This window comes from Microtus oregoni, unplaced genomic scaffold, assembly GCF_018167655.1.
Source record: "Microtus oregoni isolate MIOR12 unplaced genomic scaffold, Mior012 000024F_ref0000369, whole genome shotgun sequence".
NCBI lineage: Eukaryota > Metazoa > Chordata > Mammalia > Rodentia > Cricetidae > Microtus > Microtus oregoni.
Genome location: NW_024543083.1, coordinates 36,402,626 through 36,419,696, shown reverse-complemented (window position 1 = coordinate 36,419,696; position 17,071 = coordinate 36,402,626). Strand labels below are relative to the sequence as shown.

The window sequence follows — 17,071 nt, the reverse complement described above, 5'->3', positions numbered from 1 at the left end:
TTTGGAGTTGGAACCTTTCTGGAGGGCGCATGTCACTGGGAGTGGTATTTCAGGATGTATAGCCTGCCTCTACTTACTGTTCTGTGGTTCCAGACTGCTAATGCACTGTGATTGGGCTGACTGCAAGCTCCCGTCATGCCTTTCTGCCCTTATGGACAGTATCTTCACCTCTGGAACTATGAGCCAAACAAACCCTTTTGCCTTTAAGTTGCTTTTGTTAGGTATTTTAATACAGCAATTAAAACTAAAGACAATTGCCCACTAGGAAAAAAAAAAGCAAAAGCAAGCAGCTTTTCTTAATCAACCTGCCAACAGAACTAATTAATCTCTTGGAGTGAGTTCTGGCACACCCGCATGGTGCTGAGCTGTGTAGTTCTCGGTTCCCTCTTGGTGCTCTCTTATCTTGGTTCAGGTTGGCTGGACTGGGTTCAGTGTGTAGGAGGGAGCAAGTGGAAGTTTTGTATTTTTACTTCCAAATGCCACTCCATTGCTTCAGAACCTTGATCAAGACCACATACAGCCAGCTGGACTATGACTGAAAAAGCATGGGATAAAACCGGACTCTCTGAACATGGCGAACAATGAGGGCTGATGAGAAGCCAAGAACAATGGCAAGGGGTTTTGATCCTACTTCATGTTCTGGCTTTGTGGGAGCCTAGCCAGTTTGGATGTTCACCTTCCTAGGCATGGACGGAGGCGGGAGGACCTTGGACTTTCCACAGGGCAGGGAACACTGACTGCTCTTTGGACTGGAGAGGGAGGGGGAGAGGAGTGGGGGGAGGAGGAGAAAAGTGGGAGGAGGGGTAGGGAAATGGGAGGCTGGGAGGAGGGGGAAACTTTTCTTTTCCTTTTCTCAATAAAAAAATAAAAATAAAAATAATAAATAATAATAAATAAAAAAAGGAAAACAAAAAGACCACATACAGCTACCTGGTATCTGGTCACAGATCAGCATCTGCTGCAGCCTGCAGACAGAATGTCGTGTTGACTACCGCTGGTGCATAACATGCACCGATGCTGTAAAGGAAGGACAGATGCCGGAAACTGCACATGTCTGCTAGAAAGACTTAGGGAATGGTTTTAAAGGATTTCCTGCGAAGCAATGGAAGCTAGAAAAAGCATCCCTATAGGATACGTTGGTGGAGGATTTGCCCACATTATGGATGAAGAGGAAGGGAGGGCACGGTGAAGGCATTTGCACTTGTAGCAATAAGAGTCAAGGTCTTGTATAGTGTCTGTATAAAGTGAACATAATAGCCAACAGAAACTTCTGTGCATATTCTTGAAAACATTTCTAAACATGTAAGTAGATTTTCCCAAGAATAAATCAACTACCATAATCCTAACAGGAGAATTTTGTCTTCAAAGCAAAAAATTCCTATCTTTATGAGATTTAAAATGTAGAAAAAAAATTAATTCATATAGTAAGACCTTATATTTATATAGCACATTAGTTTACTAAGCAGTTTCAACCAATTTTTAAATTTTATCCAAATGAAGCTCATGGTAGAGACATGAAAAGTGTAAATCAAAGTATGCCATGGCTCAAAGCCTCAGCAATGCGCAGCAGACAAACCTTGAGCTCTTGTACAGTAACTCAGAAGCATACTCAAGGCTGCTCTCTGAGGACAGAGTTCTGTGAGAGTCTGGATGTGTGAAGGCGTCTGCTGAGGGATCCTAAACACAGGTCTCATCTACTAGAAATGCAATTTAAGTTAGGGATGCTCATGATGACCTCCCCAAAAGTTTACACTCAACTCCCAATACAAACACTAGGTAAGGACCTGAAGACATTTTACATTACTGGAAAGAGAAAACAATCATTTTCACAGAAGTACCTTTATTTGGTACTTAGTACACTGACTAGCCATTGGACTTTGTGGACCTGACTATTGACTAGCAACCCCACCTGTGAGCATGAGTAAATACTGGCCAAGGCATGTTGGAGTCAGTGAGTGAGATTGGCCTGACTGCCACCCTAAGGAAAACCTGAGAAGATTGTATATTTTATGAAATCAGCATTCAAAAACCTGTGTCAGATAATCTGAAATCTGGTCCCAAATTTAGTTTTTAGTTTGCTTTCCCATTATAAAATCTTGATAAATACATGAACCAAAATCAGTTTTCAATGACAAACAACTAGTAAATCTGGAATAGTACTTTAGGAAGAATTCGTTTACAGCTGGCTCAGTTAAAAACTGTTCATTTTAGTTCTATTTGGGAAAAACCCTCCACAAAATCCATTACCTAGCAATTTGCACCCACCCAGGTGCTAAACATTGTGTCCACCAGTGAGCACAATGAAGCATGACGAAAGGGTCCCTCCCAACCACTCACAGGTCTCTATGAGGACTGATGAGAACGGACAGCTCGTTAGGAACTTGCAAAGTACCAATGCCAGGTGCAGCGATCCTGCCTCAAACTGGGCCTCGCCCGAGCTAAGCTCCTCTACCCCAGAGCTACAGCCCTGCATCCCCAGCACTAGACCCTACACGACACTTTTCCTAGCACTTCATGACAGGATACTTAGCTTTTAGCTCCCCCACGTTAGTGATACTTGCCTGACGTGCTTGGAAGGCTAAAACTGAAGAGGTCAAGAATGATTTTTATCAGAGGCTTGGCCAACATTTCCCTTAACTTTCAGAAATATCGTTACACTTCCTTCCTGAGTTCTATAATTCACATGAATCACAAGATAGGAATTTTGTGAAAACAATGAAGTTACACACAACATACACTCTCTCTCTCATGGTTACCCTGCCCCCCACTCCCACATATATCATACAAATAAAATAACTACTCTACCTTACCACTGACACAGCCTAAAATGAAACATGTCCAAGGCAGACATGAAACTTTCAGGCATTTTCCTGAGAAAATGTGGAGCATTTAATACTTCCCAACTTCCCACTTCATTCCTAGTATAATGGAGACTGTAGTCAATTACCCTGTGAAAATTAATTTAATCACTACTTAGTAATCTCTTACTCTAGTCGCATCAGTGTACTAGATGGACGTCAATGGGGAAAAAAGACAGTGAACACAAATATAAATGTTTCATATGCATCAGATGAGGTAGTAATCATTTAGAAGCAGATATCCAGAATCAAGAGGCCGACTGTATTTGACCAAGTTGTAAGAACTTGAAGGGTGATGAGAAGCCAGCTGTAGGCCATGCTCTCTGGACTCTTTAAAGGCTCAGACATCACAGCGGCAATCTCATTTGTTAATGGCTTTGTACTCACGTGTCTTCGGAATCTTTACTGTGCTCATCTTCAAGCTCCTCTATCTCCAGACTGTCCTGTTGAACATCTCCTACAGTGGGAACGTCCATCAGGGTTCTGAACAGCTTGGAAAGATCTGGGAGTGAGCACGTCCTCAGCATCTACAAAGAGGGTGACAGATTGCTTATTAGGAGGAAGAGAATTAAAAACAGAAGGACAAAAATCAGAGATAATATTTAAATTATGTATTTAGATTTAAAGGATTCAAAGGTGACTTGCCTGAGGTTAGAAACTAATTTTCTTAAAATATGGCTCATATAAATAACACTAAATGAACTCAAATACACATATGTATCTGTGTGTGCCAATAATAATAATAAAGAGATCATGAGTTTGGGAAGATGTGGGAGTACACGGGAGGAGCTGGAGAGGGATGGAGGGATGGCAATGATGCAAATTCATAATAAATTGTCAAAAAATTTTAGATTAAAAATTCAGCTTTAGATTATTTTTACAAAGAAAACTAAACTTGTAAGTAATGACTGGGCTTTAGCGCAGAAATCGTGCTGGTCACCTTTTAGAGTGGGAGTGGTTTCTGCGGGACACACATGGCCTGGAAAAGTAAGTCTGCTGGGAATCAGGCGGTGTGAGACGTGCCCACTTGTTCTCTCTCACCCATCCTGTAGTTCGCCCACCTTACCGGGTCAACTCTCCCTGTGCACACTTGCTGAAAGCAGAAGAGAATTTTCTGGACTGTGCTGAGCCACTATCATGTACAATCGGAAACCTGCGCACCACTTGCTCTTAGGAGCTGCTGCTAGCTATGTGGTTTGTTAAACCAGGGACCTTCCATCAGTGTAAAGACAACCCTGACTGCATCCCCCAGAACAGGGCTGATTGGGGTCAAAGAGACGGCTGTAAGGACAAGCTCTGAGTCATTTATAACAACACTGAGAAGGAACTCAGCCAACTGTGCTAAGAAAAATCACATACAGTGTAGGTGTTGACATTTCGATCAGTGTTGAACAAGAGCAGGAATACCAGGAAGAGTCTCTACTAGCCAGCCTTTCAACAATGAGAATGTGACAGTCAGGACACGAGACAAGTAACTGTAAACACAAGTTCCTAGAGGAATCTGACAGTGGAATCTGAGTACCAGGCCCTGAAAATAACGAGGTGTTAGAGGGAAGGCTTTGAAGAAAACGCAGTGCTTAACGTATTAATGGAAATTTGCATATCTGGTCAATCTTATTAGTGCAACCTTTTCAGAATAACAAAGGATATGTTCCTATTATTTGGACATAGTTCATATATTAAAGCATTTAAGGAAAATGGTTATCAGTTACAAACCGGTAAAACTGGCAAAAATGGTTACTAACAACAACAAAAACAACAAAACAAATCCCACTTGCTAGAGCACGGAGTGACAGCAGCGGTGCTGCTGAGGCACCTCTCCCAGTGCTGAGGCTGGCTGCATCTCACCCACATGCAGCTTCCGACTTCCTGAGATTTGGGATATATAAATAGATATACGTATTATATACACACACACACACACACACACACATATATATATATATATAATAAGCCAGAAGATATAAAGTAGGCATCTTGCAAATGATTGCTAATCAACACAAATGAACAGAATAAATTAATTATATGCTTATACTTGAGAATGCCATACATATATTTAGGCTAAGAAAACTTTAGCTTATCCAAAGAAATACATCTCAATTTTAGTTTATACCTTTCAGTAGTTAAAATACCTCCCCAATACTTAGCCCAGGATGTAATCCTTCTGCTTCTGTTGGCCAAATTCTACAGTTCCATGTATGTGCCACTATGCATATTAATATAACTTTATATCCTATCATGAAATAATTCCATCAGGACAGTATTTCAAGGGGCCATGTAATTTGACACCTCAGCTCTTCTCAAGGATAATACTCATTTCCTAGTGTATTTGTAGGACACACCTTTGTGTCGACAGAACTCCTTGTAGGCCTCCTTCACAGACTGCATGCATCTGTGTAGATGCTGTCTGGGCTGGGCTGAAGTTAACAGTCTTCCTGCCTTGCCCTCTGCAGCACGTGGGATTGCAGTTACGTGCTGCCACTGCAGTCTGGGCTTTTAAGTTTTAAATGGATCTTCATCTTTCTCCGCAGGAAAAACATTATATCAGAACATTTCTGTTCTCATCTGCTGGTGCTAAGGCCGTGAGCACGTTAAACCCAGATTAAACCCCTGAGGTATAGTCCTAGATCCCTTCATTTTTCTGTTTTGATTCTCTTGGCTTTTTTATGTTGCTTACAGTATATTCTATTGTCTTAGCTCCAATGGAAAGAAATCCTAAACAGACAGGTGATTCAAAGCACTGCTTGAGCGCTTACTTCAGGTATGGATTTCCCCTCAACTGCTCATACCAGAGTGCATTTGGCACTGTTATAAATTTAAACAAGAGCAACGCTTTAGGGAAGCTTACATTTCAAACGCTATGTTTTATTCACTTTTAGTATTAATTAGCTTTTTCCCCCTAAAAATAAGGGAATCACATAAAGCAGTGAATGAATTAAGTGTCAGTGTTACTACTGACTGCACATCAAATTCTACATCAAAGAATTCTTTTAATCCTTTTAAGTTTTAATATAAACTATGAGTTAGTAATCCTCTAGCTATACTATATAGTAGTTTGCTTCATAAATACTCAACATTGTTCCCTCAGGAACCTTTATTTTTTATAAATAACTGCTGACTTTATTAAAAGAGATGTTTATTATTTAAAAATGGATTTCAAAGTAAAAGATTGACATGTACTCAGGAAAAAGCAGGTCTAACTTAGAGTGTCTTGAAGCTGGAGCTCAAACGGATGAAGCTCATGCTGCATAACCTACGGCTGATTCGAGGGCTGCTCACTGCGGTAGAACCAGGCACTTCTGGCTGTACCAGAAAGAGAACCGATGCTGTGGATGTCATCTGGCTGACTCTTGTGCCTTCTCTCTCTCCCCCAGTCTCTCTCTTGCAATCTTAAGGCTGAGAATTTGAAAAGGAGTTAAGACATAGTTGCCTACTGCACTCCTTTTGTTCTCATGGAATGAATTAACCCTGAAAACATTAGTAATTTAGGGAGGAAATACACCAATAATTTTCCTTAACAGTCATTACAAATACAAAGTTTAGTTTTTTCTCTCTACAAGTTCTTGTAGGCATTGCTGCAATATGAAAGCAGGATTCTTGGGTGAAAACCTCTGGGGAATAGCTCTGGTACCTAATGGCTACAGGAGTTCACTATATGACTGTGGACAAGTTGCTCTTGTGTATGGGTGACAACAGGATTGTGAGCATGAGATTGTTATGCTACCGTTGCTAAAACAACACGGAGGAGACTGCACACATGGTTGGCAAAGTTGATTATCTTATATGGATAATTAGTATTATACATTTATTAGCCATCTTCGTAAAATCAAAGTAGGCTGAATTACTCAAGAGATAATGGAAACGGGCTGTTTTCTAATCCTAAATATGCATTTGCTTGAATTTTAGTGAGTTAGACTGTTCTAGTAACAACAGAAAATTAAGAATACTCCATATTACTCCAAAAATATGATCTTTCCCCCCACAAACTAGGCATGGACAAGATCGTAACTGGTACTTCATTCTGTCAGAGAGTAAAGAACAAAACTGTACTAGCTGCCCCGTCACAGTCTAACTGGATGCTGCCCACTGAAGCTCTTTAGTTGTCTCTCTGTTTGCAATTGTGTGTGACAAAGCATTCATAATAACAGTTTATCATAAAGGCATCGAGACTCACACCTGACGCTCTCTGGAAGCACTGCTACTATTTCGAATAGCAAAGGAGGAGACATAAAGTGATTCAAACAGCCCAGGAAACGGCCAGGCCAACTGTGCATGCCAAAAGTATATCTTTCTCAACTCTGTCCAGACACATGGCTACTCTGTGCCTCAAATACTCCATATTGAAGAATTTTTTAGAATGAATGCTCTACAGGTAGAACACAAAATGCTATAAAGAAGTTTGACTAGAAATTCCTCCACCTTCAACAAAGTGACTAGTTACTTGTCCAGGCTAGAGTCTTGGTGAAATTAGTTCATCTCTATCAAAGTATTAACCTTATCATCTCCTTACTTGCTATCTGAGTCAACCACCCACATATCTATGCCCTTGCAGGACACCACAAGCGTAACCACTGTTGTGAGCCACACTGTACAATGGGCCTGTTAGAAAAGCAAGGGCTTTGTTCCTCTGATAATCCAGCAAGATCCTGAGGAAAGTGTAACTTTATTTAGACTTTCTGAAATTTACTGTTGAGACTATCCATTTACTGTTATACCCACATTTTTAAAAACAATCCACTGAACTTAATTACCTTAGGAAATGTGCTTCTCTGTTTGCAGAAGAAACAGACGTGAAGCCATTACTTACTCCTAAATCTAAAGGAGGCAGCAGCTGTGCTGACGCACACCTGTCCTCCGCAAGCACAGACAGACAAGTGGAAAGCTTGCAGCCAGCCTGGGTGGAAAATGAGTCCCGTACAAAGAAGAGAAATCTTTCCAGAGCCAAAACCAGGAAAAGCTTCCCCTAAACAACTCATATTTCCTAGCCTCAGAAATGCAGCACAGTTTATAACTCTCATTTCACTTTGACTATGACATAGATAAATCTTTTACTTAATGTTAGCGACTACTGTAGCAGTTGCTAATGGCTCGCTGATGGATAATACACAGTCTTAACTACAATGTATGCACTTGGGTATAGTCTTCAACTTGTCTGGACCACTGTATAAGGAAATAGTGTGAAAGGCAGAATAGACTTGTGCTTGCTTCAGCCATCACTTACATCCCCACTGATGGACAACGGCCATCAAAGTATTACTCTCCTTACCTGACCTGTCTTACAGTGATTAACTAAAACACTAATTACTATCCGTGTGTGTGCATAACTGTACAATTCAGTTAACTAATACTACATTTGGGCTTTGCAAAACAACCTATTTAAAGTACATTCGATGTATGCCTTAGTATTTCCTGACTCTTAGGCTTCTGAAGATATGTCTATTAAACTGTGCGGCAGAGATAGGAGACGAGCAAGGAGACAGGAATAATCTGAGCCAAAAAACACTTTGATCTCTTCAGAAAGTGTGTTTCTTATTGGAAAAAATACATATACAATCTCCCCCCACCCGTCCCCCCCACAAAGCTCTGACTAAGCCACACATTTGAAAACTATTGATTAGGAACAAAAATGACTGGTAAACTACTTTATTCACACTTTGAGATTTTAACAAAGTTTTGGTTTTTGCTTTTTTAAATGTGTGTGAGTGCTTGCCTGCATGTCAGTCTGTGTAACACATGTGTACAGTAACTGCAAGGCCAGAGGAGACCCCTCGATTCCCTGGGACTGCGGTTACACAGAGTGAGCCACCATGTATGTGGAGACCCCTCGATTCCCTGGGACTGCGGTTACACAGAGTGAGCCACCATGTATGTAGAGACCCCTCGATTCCCTGGGACTGCGGTTATACAGAGTGAGCCACCATGTATGTGGGTTCTGGAAATCAAGCTGAGAAGAGCAGCTAGAGTTCTTAACTGGCAAGTCTCTGCTCCAGCCTCAGCTCCTTCACAGGCCCCAGTACCTCAAGCACACTGTGCTGCTCCATGCCAAGTTGGTTTGCTTTAAATGCTCTTGAAGGTCCAGACCTTTCAAACTTCTGCACCAAACCTTCCTTTCTTAACCCTAATGCAGACGTAAGCATTTCTTCTTTGCTGGCACACTATCCATTTTCATTTCTCCACTGTAGGAACTGTCACAACTGTTTTCCACTTATTCACTCCCTCTCTTGGTTACAAACATCACATCATTATTATAAACATCGCACCTAGCGTACAGTACAGCTTGATGTGCATCTACTGAATGGATGCTAATGATTTACTTAACTCAGTTTACAAACATCGTATCATTACTATAAACAGAGCACCTAGCATACACTACCACTTGATAAGCATCGACTGAATTGATGCTAATGATTCACTTAACCCAGTTTAGGACCATGAAAGACACAGATGTGCCAAACAACATTTGCAATGACATTCTTAAGACGAATACATAAAGTTTTCTGGAGAGTTTCTCACGCTGTGCACAAAGCAAGGCGAGGCCACAAAGGAACATTAGCATAAACTGAAGACAAATCTTTTTGTGCAAATAGATCTTGCATTTAGCAACTATCATAGGTGAATAAATTCCTGATGTGAATATTTCTAGTATACACAATGCCTTTTAGGAACTAACTTTTTTTATATGTACTGGATATTGAAAGATGAAGCACAATCAAGAATGTACTTCAGTTTCTTTTTTTCAGTTTATTTGTTAACTAGTTTTATTTTCTTAAATTGATTTTACTGATACATGAAAACATAAAAATTGTACATATTAACAGGGTACCATGTAATTTTGACTGTACATCCTGTGTAATGTTTAATCATGTTAAATACAACCTGCTTACCCCTCATTACAGTAGAAATGCCAAATGCCTTCCTCAGAGCTTTGAAAAAAATGTATATTATTATCTATAGGAATGTACTTTGAGGTCAATGAAATAAACAAAGCTTACAGTGCACAATTACTGTCTTAGAAACTCCTGCAACTGCTAAGAGTTCCTGTAATTCTCATCCTCCTTGGTGACGGCATCTAACACTTACTGAGTACACAGCTAGAAAAACAAGCAGAACATAAGTGCTTCACTTACTTGGTCTCACTCTTTTAGTATTCTATGGGCAACAAACCATTATTACCCCTACTTTACATATGAGAAACCAAGTAAGGCACTTAAACAACTAAAAGACTTTAGCTAGAATATGAACCAGCAGTCTCACTCATCACTATTTTAATTATGTTCATGTATGTATATACTTAAATTTTTTAATTATATGTTTGTATGTGGGTAGGTACACATTTGTGTGCCATGGTGCACTACTGGAAGTAACAGGATAACTTGCAGGAGTTGTTGGTTTTTTTATTTTTTTAACCATGTGGGTCCTGGGTACTGAACTTGGGTTGTCTGGCTTGGAGGTAATTACATATACTCATTGAATCATTTCATTGGCTCATATGTACATTTTTTAAAGGGAGGGATTATTTATCTTGATGCATAGTTTCAGTCTGCTATGGCAGGGAGGGCCATATGTCTGCTATTCATCCATTTAGTTACCAAATATTTATCTATCATTCATGGCATGGGCTATAACTATGAATATGTGTGTGTATGTGTGTGTGTGTTGGTGTGTGTAAAATTTGTAAGTAAGGTTCTTAGCCTGAAGGAGATAATATTCTAGCGGAAGATAAACAAAAATAAGATGAATTCTATGAATTATAAAATAAATAAAAAGGTAACTTTGGATGGAAATTACTGTGCTCAAGGCTTCTGAAGATAACATTTGAGAAATGATACCTGAAAGTAAAAAATGAGTTAGAATTCATTGGGCTTTGGTGGTACATGCCTTTAATCCCAGCACTCAGGAGGCAAAGACAAAGGCAGGCAGATCTCTGTGAGTTCGAGGCCAGCCTGGTCTACAAGAGCTGGTTCCAGGACAGGCTCCAAAGCTACAGAGAAACACTGGAAAAATGCGTTAGAATTGAAAAGAACAAAGAGAAGCTCAATCTGGGTCAAGGCAAAGTCTCTAACATAGGAAGGGTTTGACTACCAAGGGGAAAGAGGATGAGAGCAACTGGGAGGTGAGTCAGAGAGGTGGTTAATGTCTTGTCAAATTTTACAGACCATGGTGAAGAAGGAATGCAATTTAACAGCAGCAGAAAATGTCAGGTCTTAAGCATAGTACTGGTGTGATATAATAGCTAACATTAAAAATGCTTCAGGTTTGAATTGGGGCAAAGAAAGAGAATGAGGAAGATGAGTTAAAACAACTGGATGACATGGCTAGTGGGTGGACTAAAGACGCAAGTGACAGCAGAAAGATTTGATTCATAAAATGTGTCCCCACTTTAATTAAGGTCAGAGAGTATTTGTGGGCAGTGCCAGCAGAAAGGCTCAAGATATGGCCTTGACAAACTAACATTTATCTACTGAGGACTCCTGTTCTTGCTGTGAAAGACTATCAAGGGCTAGACTTAGCCTCCCACAAAACAACTAGAAAACAGGATAAAACAGATAAAACAACGTAGATACTAAACAACATGCAACTAAGATAGTGATTCTGGGGTGACAGAAACAAATGAGGTGTATCCAGCCATTAAACTGGTCTTCTGTCTGAAAAGGACATACCTGAAGTCTGTGTGAACTTCCTAGACTAACAAAATGAAGATTGAGTTCCACTAGGCAAAAAGGATACAAAACCCTGCAAGGTCTTACATGTACATGTAGAGTGAAACTCTCCACTTGATATGATACCTAACATTAAAAACGGCTCTGGTTTGAATTGGGGCAAAAGGTTACAGATGGAAATGGAGTGAGGAAGACTGGTTAAGAAGGCTGAAGAATTCTCAAGGCTCATGCAGGTAGAGGAGACGACTGCACTTTGACCAGATGTGAGGAGTGTCTTCAATGAGAATCTGGGCATGCTGTGGAGGCCGCAGAAGGTCAGAGGTAACAACTTGAACTAGCTCTATGGTAAATAATTTTATATCTGCTGCAATAAAGCTGAAAAAGCTTGAAAATATAAAATGGACTGAGAGGTAAATGAACTATCTGAAAAAGCCCAACACATGTTAAAAGTATGACAACAGACCCCAGATACTCGCCACGTGATATTTATGATGTCCAGCTTTAAACAATTACAGAACATATGAGGAGCAAGATGAAAAGACCCTAAACTAGTAGGAAAACCAGTAGATAAAAACAGCAACTTGAATGCTAAAGCAATACTTAAATGACTTTTTTTATTGAATGAGAATAGCTTATTACTATAGAAAGGAAGACAGGCAAATTTGAACACATGACAAAATCTACTCCATGGAAAACCAAAATGAATGAAGGTTCAGTAACTTATGACATTGTATCAAATAGTCTAATATGTATGTAATTGGACTCAGGAAGACAGTAGAAAAGGCACAAAACTAATAGCTAAAGGTTTAAAGACTTGATGACAACTATACCATCAAAAGACTCTGATGGGGGATTCCCCTCTGTATGCTATGAATATACTTTATTATCATTGGCTAATAAAGAAGCTACTTTGGCCTATGGCAGGGCAGAATAGGCAAGGTGGGAATTCCAAGTAGAAATAGAGGAGGAAAGAAGACAAAGGCATGTAGTTGCCAAAGGAGAGAGATGCTGAAACTTTATCAGTAAGCCACAGCCTTGCGGAAATACACAAATTAATAGAAAAAGGTAATTTAAGATGTAAGAGCTAGCTAGGAATATGCCTAAGCTATTGGACAAACAGTGCTGTAATTAATATAGTTTCTGTGTGATTATTTGGGTCAGAGAAGTCAGGAAATGAATAAGCAGTTTCCAAGAAGGATATACATACACCTGTACTCTAAAGTAGTTGAATACTAAAAGGAACACTAAATACAAGGGAATGAGGGTTACTCCCTGACAAACTTGTCAAAAACAAGTGTAACCTTGAAGACCATAACCCTATATCTAGTAGATATATTCTTTAAAACTGAGTATGGAAAAAAGAAAAAAGCTATCAACAGCCTAGACAAGAAATGTTGATTCTCAAAGTTAATGTTGATTCTCAAAGTGGAAGAAAAAAAGTACACAGAGGTAGGCAGAAAGATGGAAGCAGCAGTAACACTGTGAGGTTCTCAATTACACACAGGGTTGTACAATATTACTGGAAGAGAATTTATGAGAAGCTAAAGATTTATTTTGAAAGCAGAATGATCATTTAAGTTTTGAAAAGAAGTATATGAGGAAGCTACTAGTAGAAAGAGTAGATGAAATCCTAAAAACATTGAATCCCAAATAAAGGAAAAAAAATAAAAGCTTTGCTATTTTGTTTCTGTTTTGAACAAAACAAGTACTCAAGTAGAATCACAGGTGCAAATACAGTCACATTGATGACATCATATGGATGCTTATGTTAAAGAGACTTCATACTGGTTACAAAGTGAGACTTTGGCAGGGTAGATGGCTCAGTTGGTCCAGTGCTTGCTGTTCAAGTGTAAAAAATCTTAGTTTGGATTTCCAGAACCCAGGTTAGGCCAATATGGTTGTACTATTTACAGCCCCTGTGGGAGGGAATAGGAGACTTCCTGGGAGCTTCTGGGCCAGCCAGCTTGGCCTACTATAGTAGCCAACAAGACACTTGTCTCAAGGCCTGAATGACAATGAGCAGAGGAAGTAGTTTCTGGAGAACAGCAACCACCATAGTCAGAGAGAAGTTCAACTCTATATGCTCATATGGGAAAAGAAGAAAGGCTTAAGATTAGCCACCCAAGATTCCACCTTAAGAAGACAGAAAAGGAGCGTGTCCCAAATGACAAATAAATGTTACCAGAGATTGAAAAAAAAATAATACTGCTGAGAAGTAGCAGCATCAAGAAAGGAGAGAACGGGTTCAGGAATGGCAGTGTACTACCAACTGCCGACCTCGACAAGAGCAGGTTAGTCGAAAGCCGTGCAGAATGTACTTGGGAGTGAATGCATGTGTAGAGACTACAGCATATTTAAGATGTGTAGACATGAATAGCAGAGAAACAGATGGTGGGTGAGTAAACAAGACATGTGGTCAAGCCAGGCTTGCATTTTACGATGAGATTTCTTAGGACACTGAAGAAATGATCCACTATAGAAAAGATGGGCCGGAGCAGAAAAGCAATGGAGCAAAGCCCCTGAGAAGGCAAGTGGGTGAGAGAAGACTTTGTTAGAAACAGGACACAAGTAATTTAACTTAATACAAAAAGACCTGATTGAGCAGTGAAAATCGTTGTAAGAAGTTAGGTCACACTATTTTAGTTTAATGGATTACTTATAATTTTTACTTTAATGGTTCAGTTATGAAGTTTTGACTACCATTATCAATCTTACTGTTTACTACACTGGCCCAGTGACGGCTTTCCTGATCTCAGAATGGATGTGAAAACTTTTGTTCTAGTCTGAAACGGCCATGGATTGCTAGGTTTCTTCTGTTTTCCTTCTTGCCTCTTCTCTCACAGAAATCTACATGATATCTGCATTGTGGCTAAAATCTTCCAGAGTAAGCACTTCAAATAGAAGTTTTTAAAGCTCAATTAAAGTTTAAGAGGACACCAATATTCAAAAGCATCACACAATGTGAGTATTAGCCTAGTAAATAGCAATAAATTCAAAAGCTCGGGCTAATGACAGCTACACAGATAGCACATGGGGAGCTGGCGAATGGTTCCGATTAAAGTGCTTGCCAAGCAAACATGAGGACTTGAGTTTGATTCCAGCACCCATGTAAAACGCTTACCATGTGATGTGTGCTTGTAATCCCAGTGCTGAGAGGCAGAGACAGGGATTCCTGGGCATGGTGGTGAGCTAGCCTAGCCTAACTGGGAAGCTCCAGGCCAATGAGAGGCGCTATCTCAAAAACCAAAGTGCACAATGTCTAAGGAACAATGCCTTGAGTTTGACTACTGGTGCCTACAGACACACGTGCACAATAACACATAGAAAGAAAGTACATAAGTAATAATGATAGCGCTTATGTCTGATAACGCCTTTGGGTTTAATGCTGAAGACTATAAAACTATTCTGGTAGTTTATATCTTCTAATGTCTGCTATTTAGAGTAAGCAACAGAATTTAACATTTCTAAGTTTAAGAGAAACATAATTAAATACTTTACCAATAAAAAGGACACTCAACTAGATTGAAAAACAAAATGATGTTATTTTGAAACACAGTTAAAGATTAAAGAATTCTGGCAATTTAATTATATATAGGGGCAAATAGACAAAACAGTCAATTTCAGATATAAAAATATGAATTTAAGCAAACAATTAATTTTTCATTAAAGAGATACTTTTATGTAAATTATAATGGTGCTTTTTAGCACATGGAGAAATGGATATACTTCATTCATTTTTGATGAATTTTAATAGCACAAAACCTATTCTGTGTGTGTGTATGTGTTCATTTGCATGTGCACGTGTGTGTAAACAGGAGGCCTACATTTCTCTCTACCTTATTTTTTGAGTCATGATCTCACCAAACATGGAGCTCACCAATTTGATTAGGTTGGCTCAACAGCAACGCCAGCGATCTTCCTGCACTATGATTTCAGCTGGGTACTACCCTGCCCGGCTCTACGTGGGTGCTGGACGTTCAAACTCAGGTGTTGAAGCTTATACTTTACTAACTGAGCAATTTCTCTAGCCACAAAACTATTTCTTAAATAGAAATAATTCAGCCATTATAAATTTTGGATTTTACTTGCAAAAATTTATTTTATGAAAATAATTATAGGATTAATAGAGGCAGAGGTCCAATAATAGAAATGTACTGCTAAGAATGTGTTACAAGTAATCTAACAGAATTCCCAACACCAGGTCAGGATTCTCCAAGAGACTGACTCCTAAAACATTTTAGCCCTTGACTGTCCTCCCAGTCCCAAGGTGGAGTGTGCCTATTGCTAAAGCACGGCCCAGATGCCTCTCAGCTGGAACTGACCTGAAGAACTGCTCTGATGACTAGCTTTCATAGAACCAGAACGTTTCATGCAAGCTTCCAAAAATAGGGGAAAACCCAACAGTTATACCCAGCTATGATGCCTATGAACAACAATGACCAGCACGGCACGGTAACTTTAAGGGTGCAGTAGTGGCACCACCTTGACGATAACCAGCAACTTGCTAATCAGACTTAAGACCCACTCAACAAGAGGAAAATCTCAGAAGAGATGCCATGCCCCGCTCCCGGGCAGACACACACAATTCAGCTCCGACCCAGAATGGACTTAGGCTAGAATCTTCCCGGTAAGACCGGTGCTCACAGATTATTAGAGATGGGTTGATCGGGATATCAGAATTAGCCAGTAACGGCTAGAGCTAAAGGGCCAAGCAGTGTTTACATGAATACAATTTGTGTGTTGTTATTTCGGGTAAAGCTAGCCGTGGGCCTGCCACTCTTATTACTACATATTATACCTTTCAGTTTTGTGTTTTTTTTTTGTTTTTGTTTTTTATTGAGAGAAGGAGAAAAAAAAAACAAGTTTCCACCTCCTCCCAGCCTCCCATTTCCCTCCCCCTCCTCCCACCTTTCTCCCCCTCCCCCCACTCCTTTCCCCCTCCCTCTCCAGTCCAAAGAGCAGTCAGGGTTTTCTGCCCTGTGGTAAGACCTAGGACCTCCCACCTCCGTCCATATCTAGGAAGGTGAACATTGAAACTGGCTAGGCTCCCACAAAGCCATCACATTACGTAGGATCAAACCCCTGTGCCATTGTCCTTTGTGTCTCATCAGCCCTCATTGTTCGCCATGTTCAGAGAGTCCAGTTTTATCCCATGCTTTTTCAGTCACAGTCCAGCTGGTCTTGGTGAGCTCTCAATAGATCAGCTCCACTGTCTCAGTGGGTCTGAGCTCACTTCCTCTTCCTCCCAGCATTCTGTTCTGTTTTCTCCACCCACCTGTGTTCTAACCTATGAGGGCCAGCCAAGCAGTTTCTTTATTTTTTTAACCAATGACCTTCCTCCATCAATAATATATACACAAAGAGCATGTATGATAAAAATCAGGGGGGAAAAATAAATAAAAATTAAAGATGTGAAATAGAAACACTTTAAAAAATGAAAAAGTAAAAGTAAAAGAAAGATAAAATCTCTCATGAGACATTAAGAGGCAAATAACCTCCAAAGATGCTATTGAGTTATATGGGATAATCTTCTTGTATACTATAAAGCTATGT

General features: G+C 39.8%; 2 protein-coding genes across 2 annotated transcripts in view; both read right to left on the bottom strand.

The window, feature by feature from the left end:
• Positions 1 to 17,071, bottom strand: part of Nek1 (NIMA related kinase 1) — a 554,120-nt gene that overhangs the window by 204,531 nt on the left and 332,518 nt on the right. The window lies entirely within an intron of this gene.
• LOC121462253 (serine/threonine-protein kinase Nek1-like) overlaps positions 1 to 17,071 on the bottom strand; it is a 127,851-nt gene that overhangs the window by 27,956 nt on the left and 82,824 nt on the right. Inside the window, 1 exon segment of the mRNA XM_041673755.1 lies at positions 3,246 to 3,385. Coding sequence (XP_041529689.1) covers positions 3,246 to 3,385 — 140 coding nt within the window.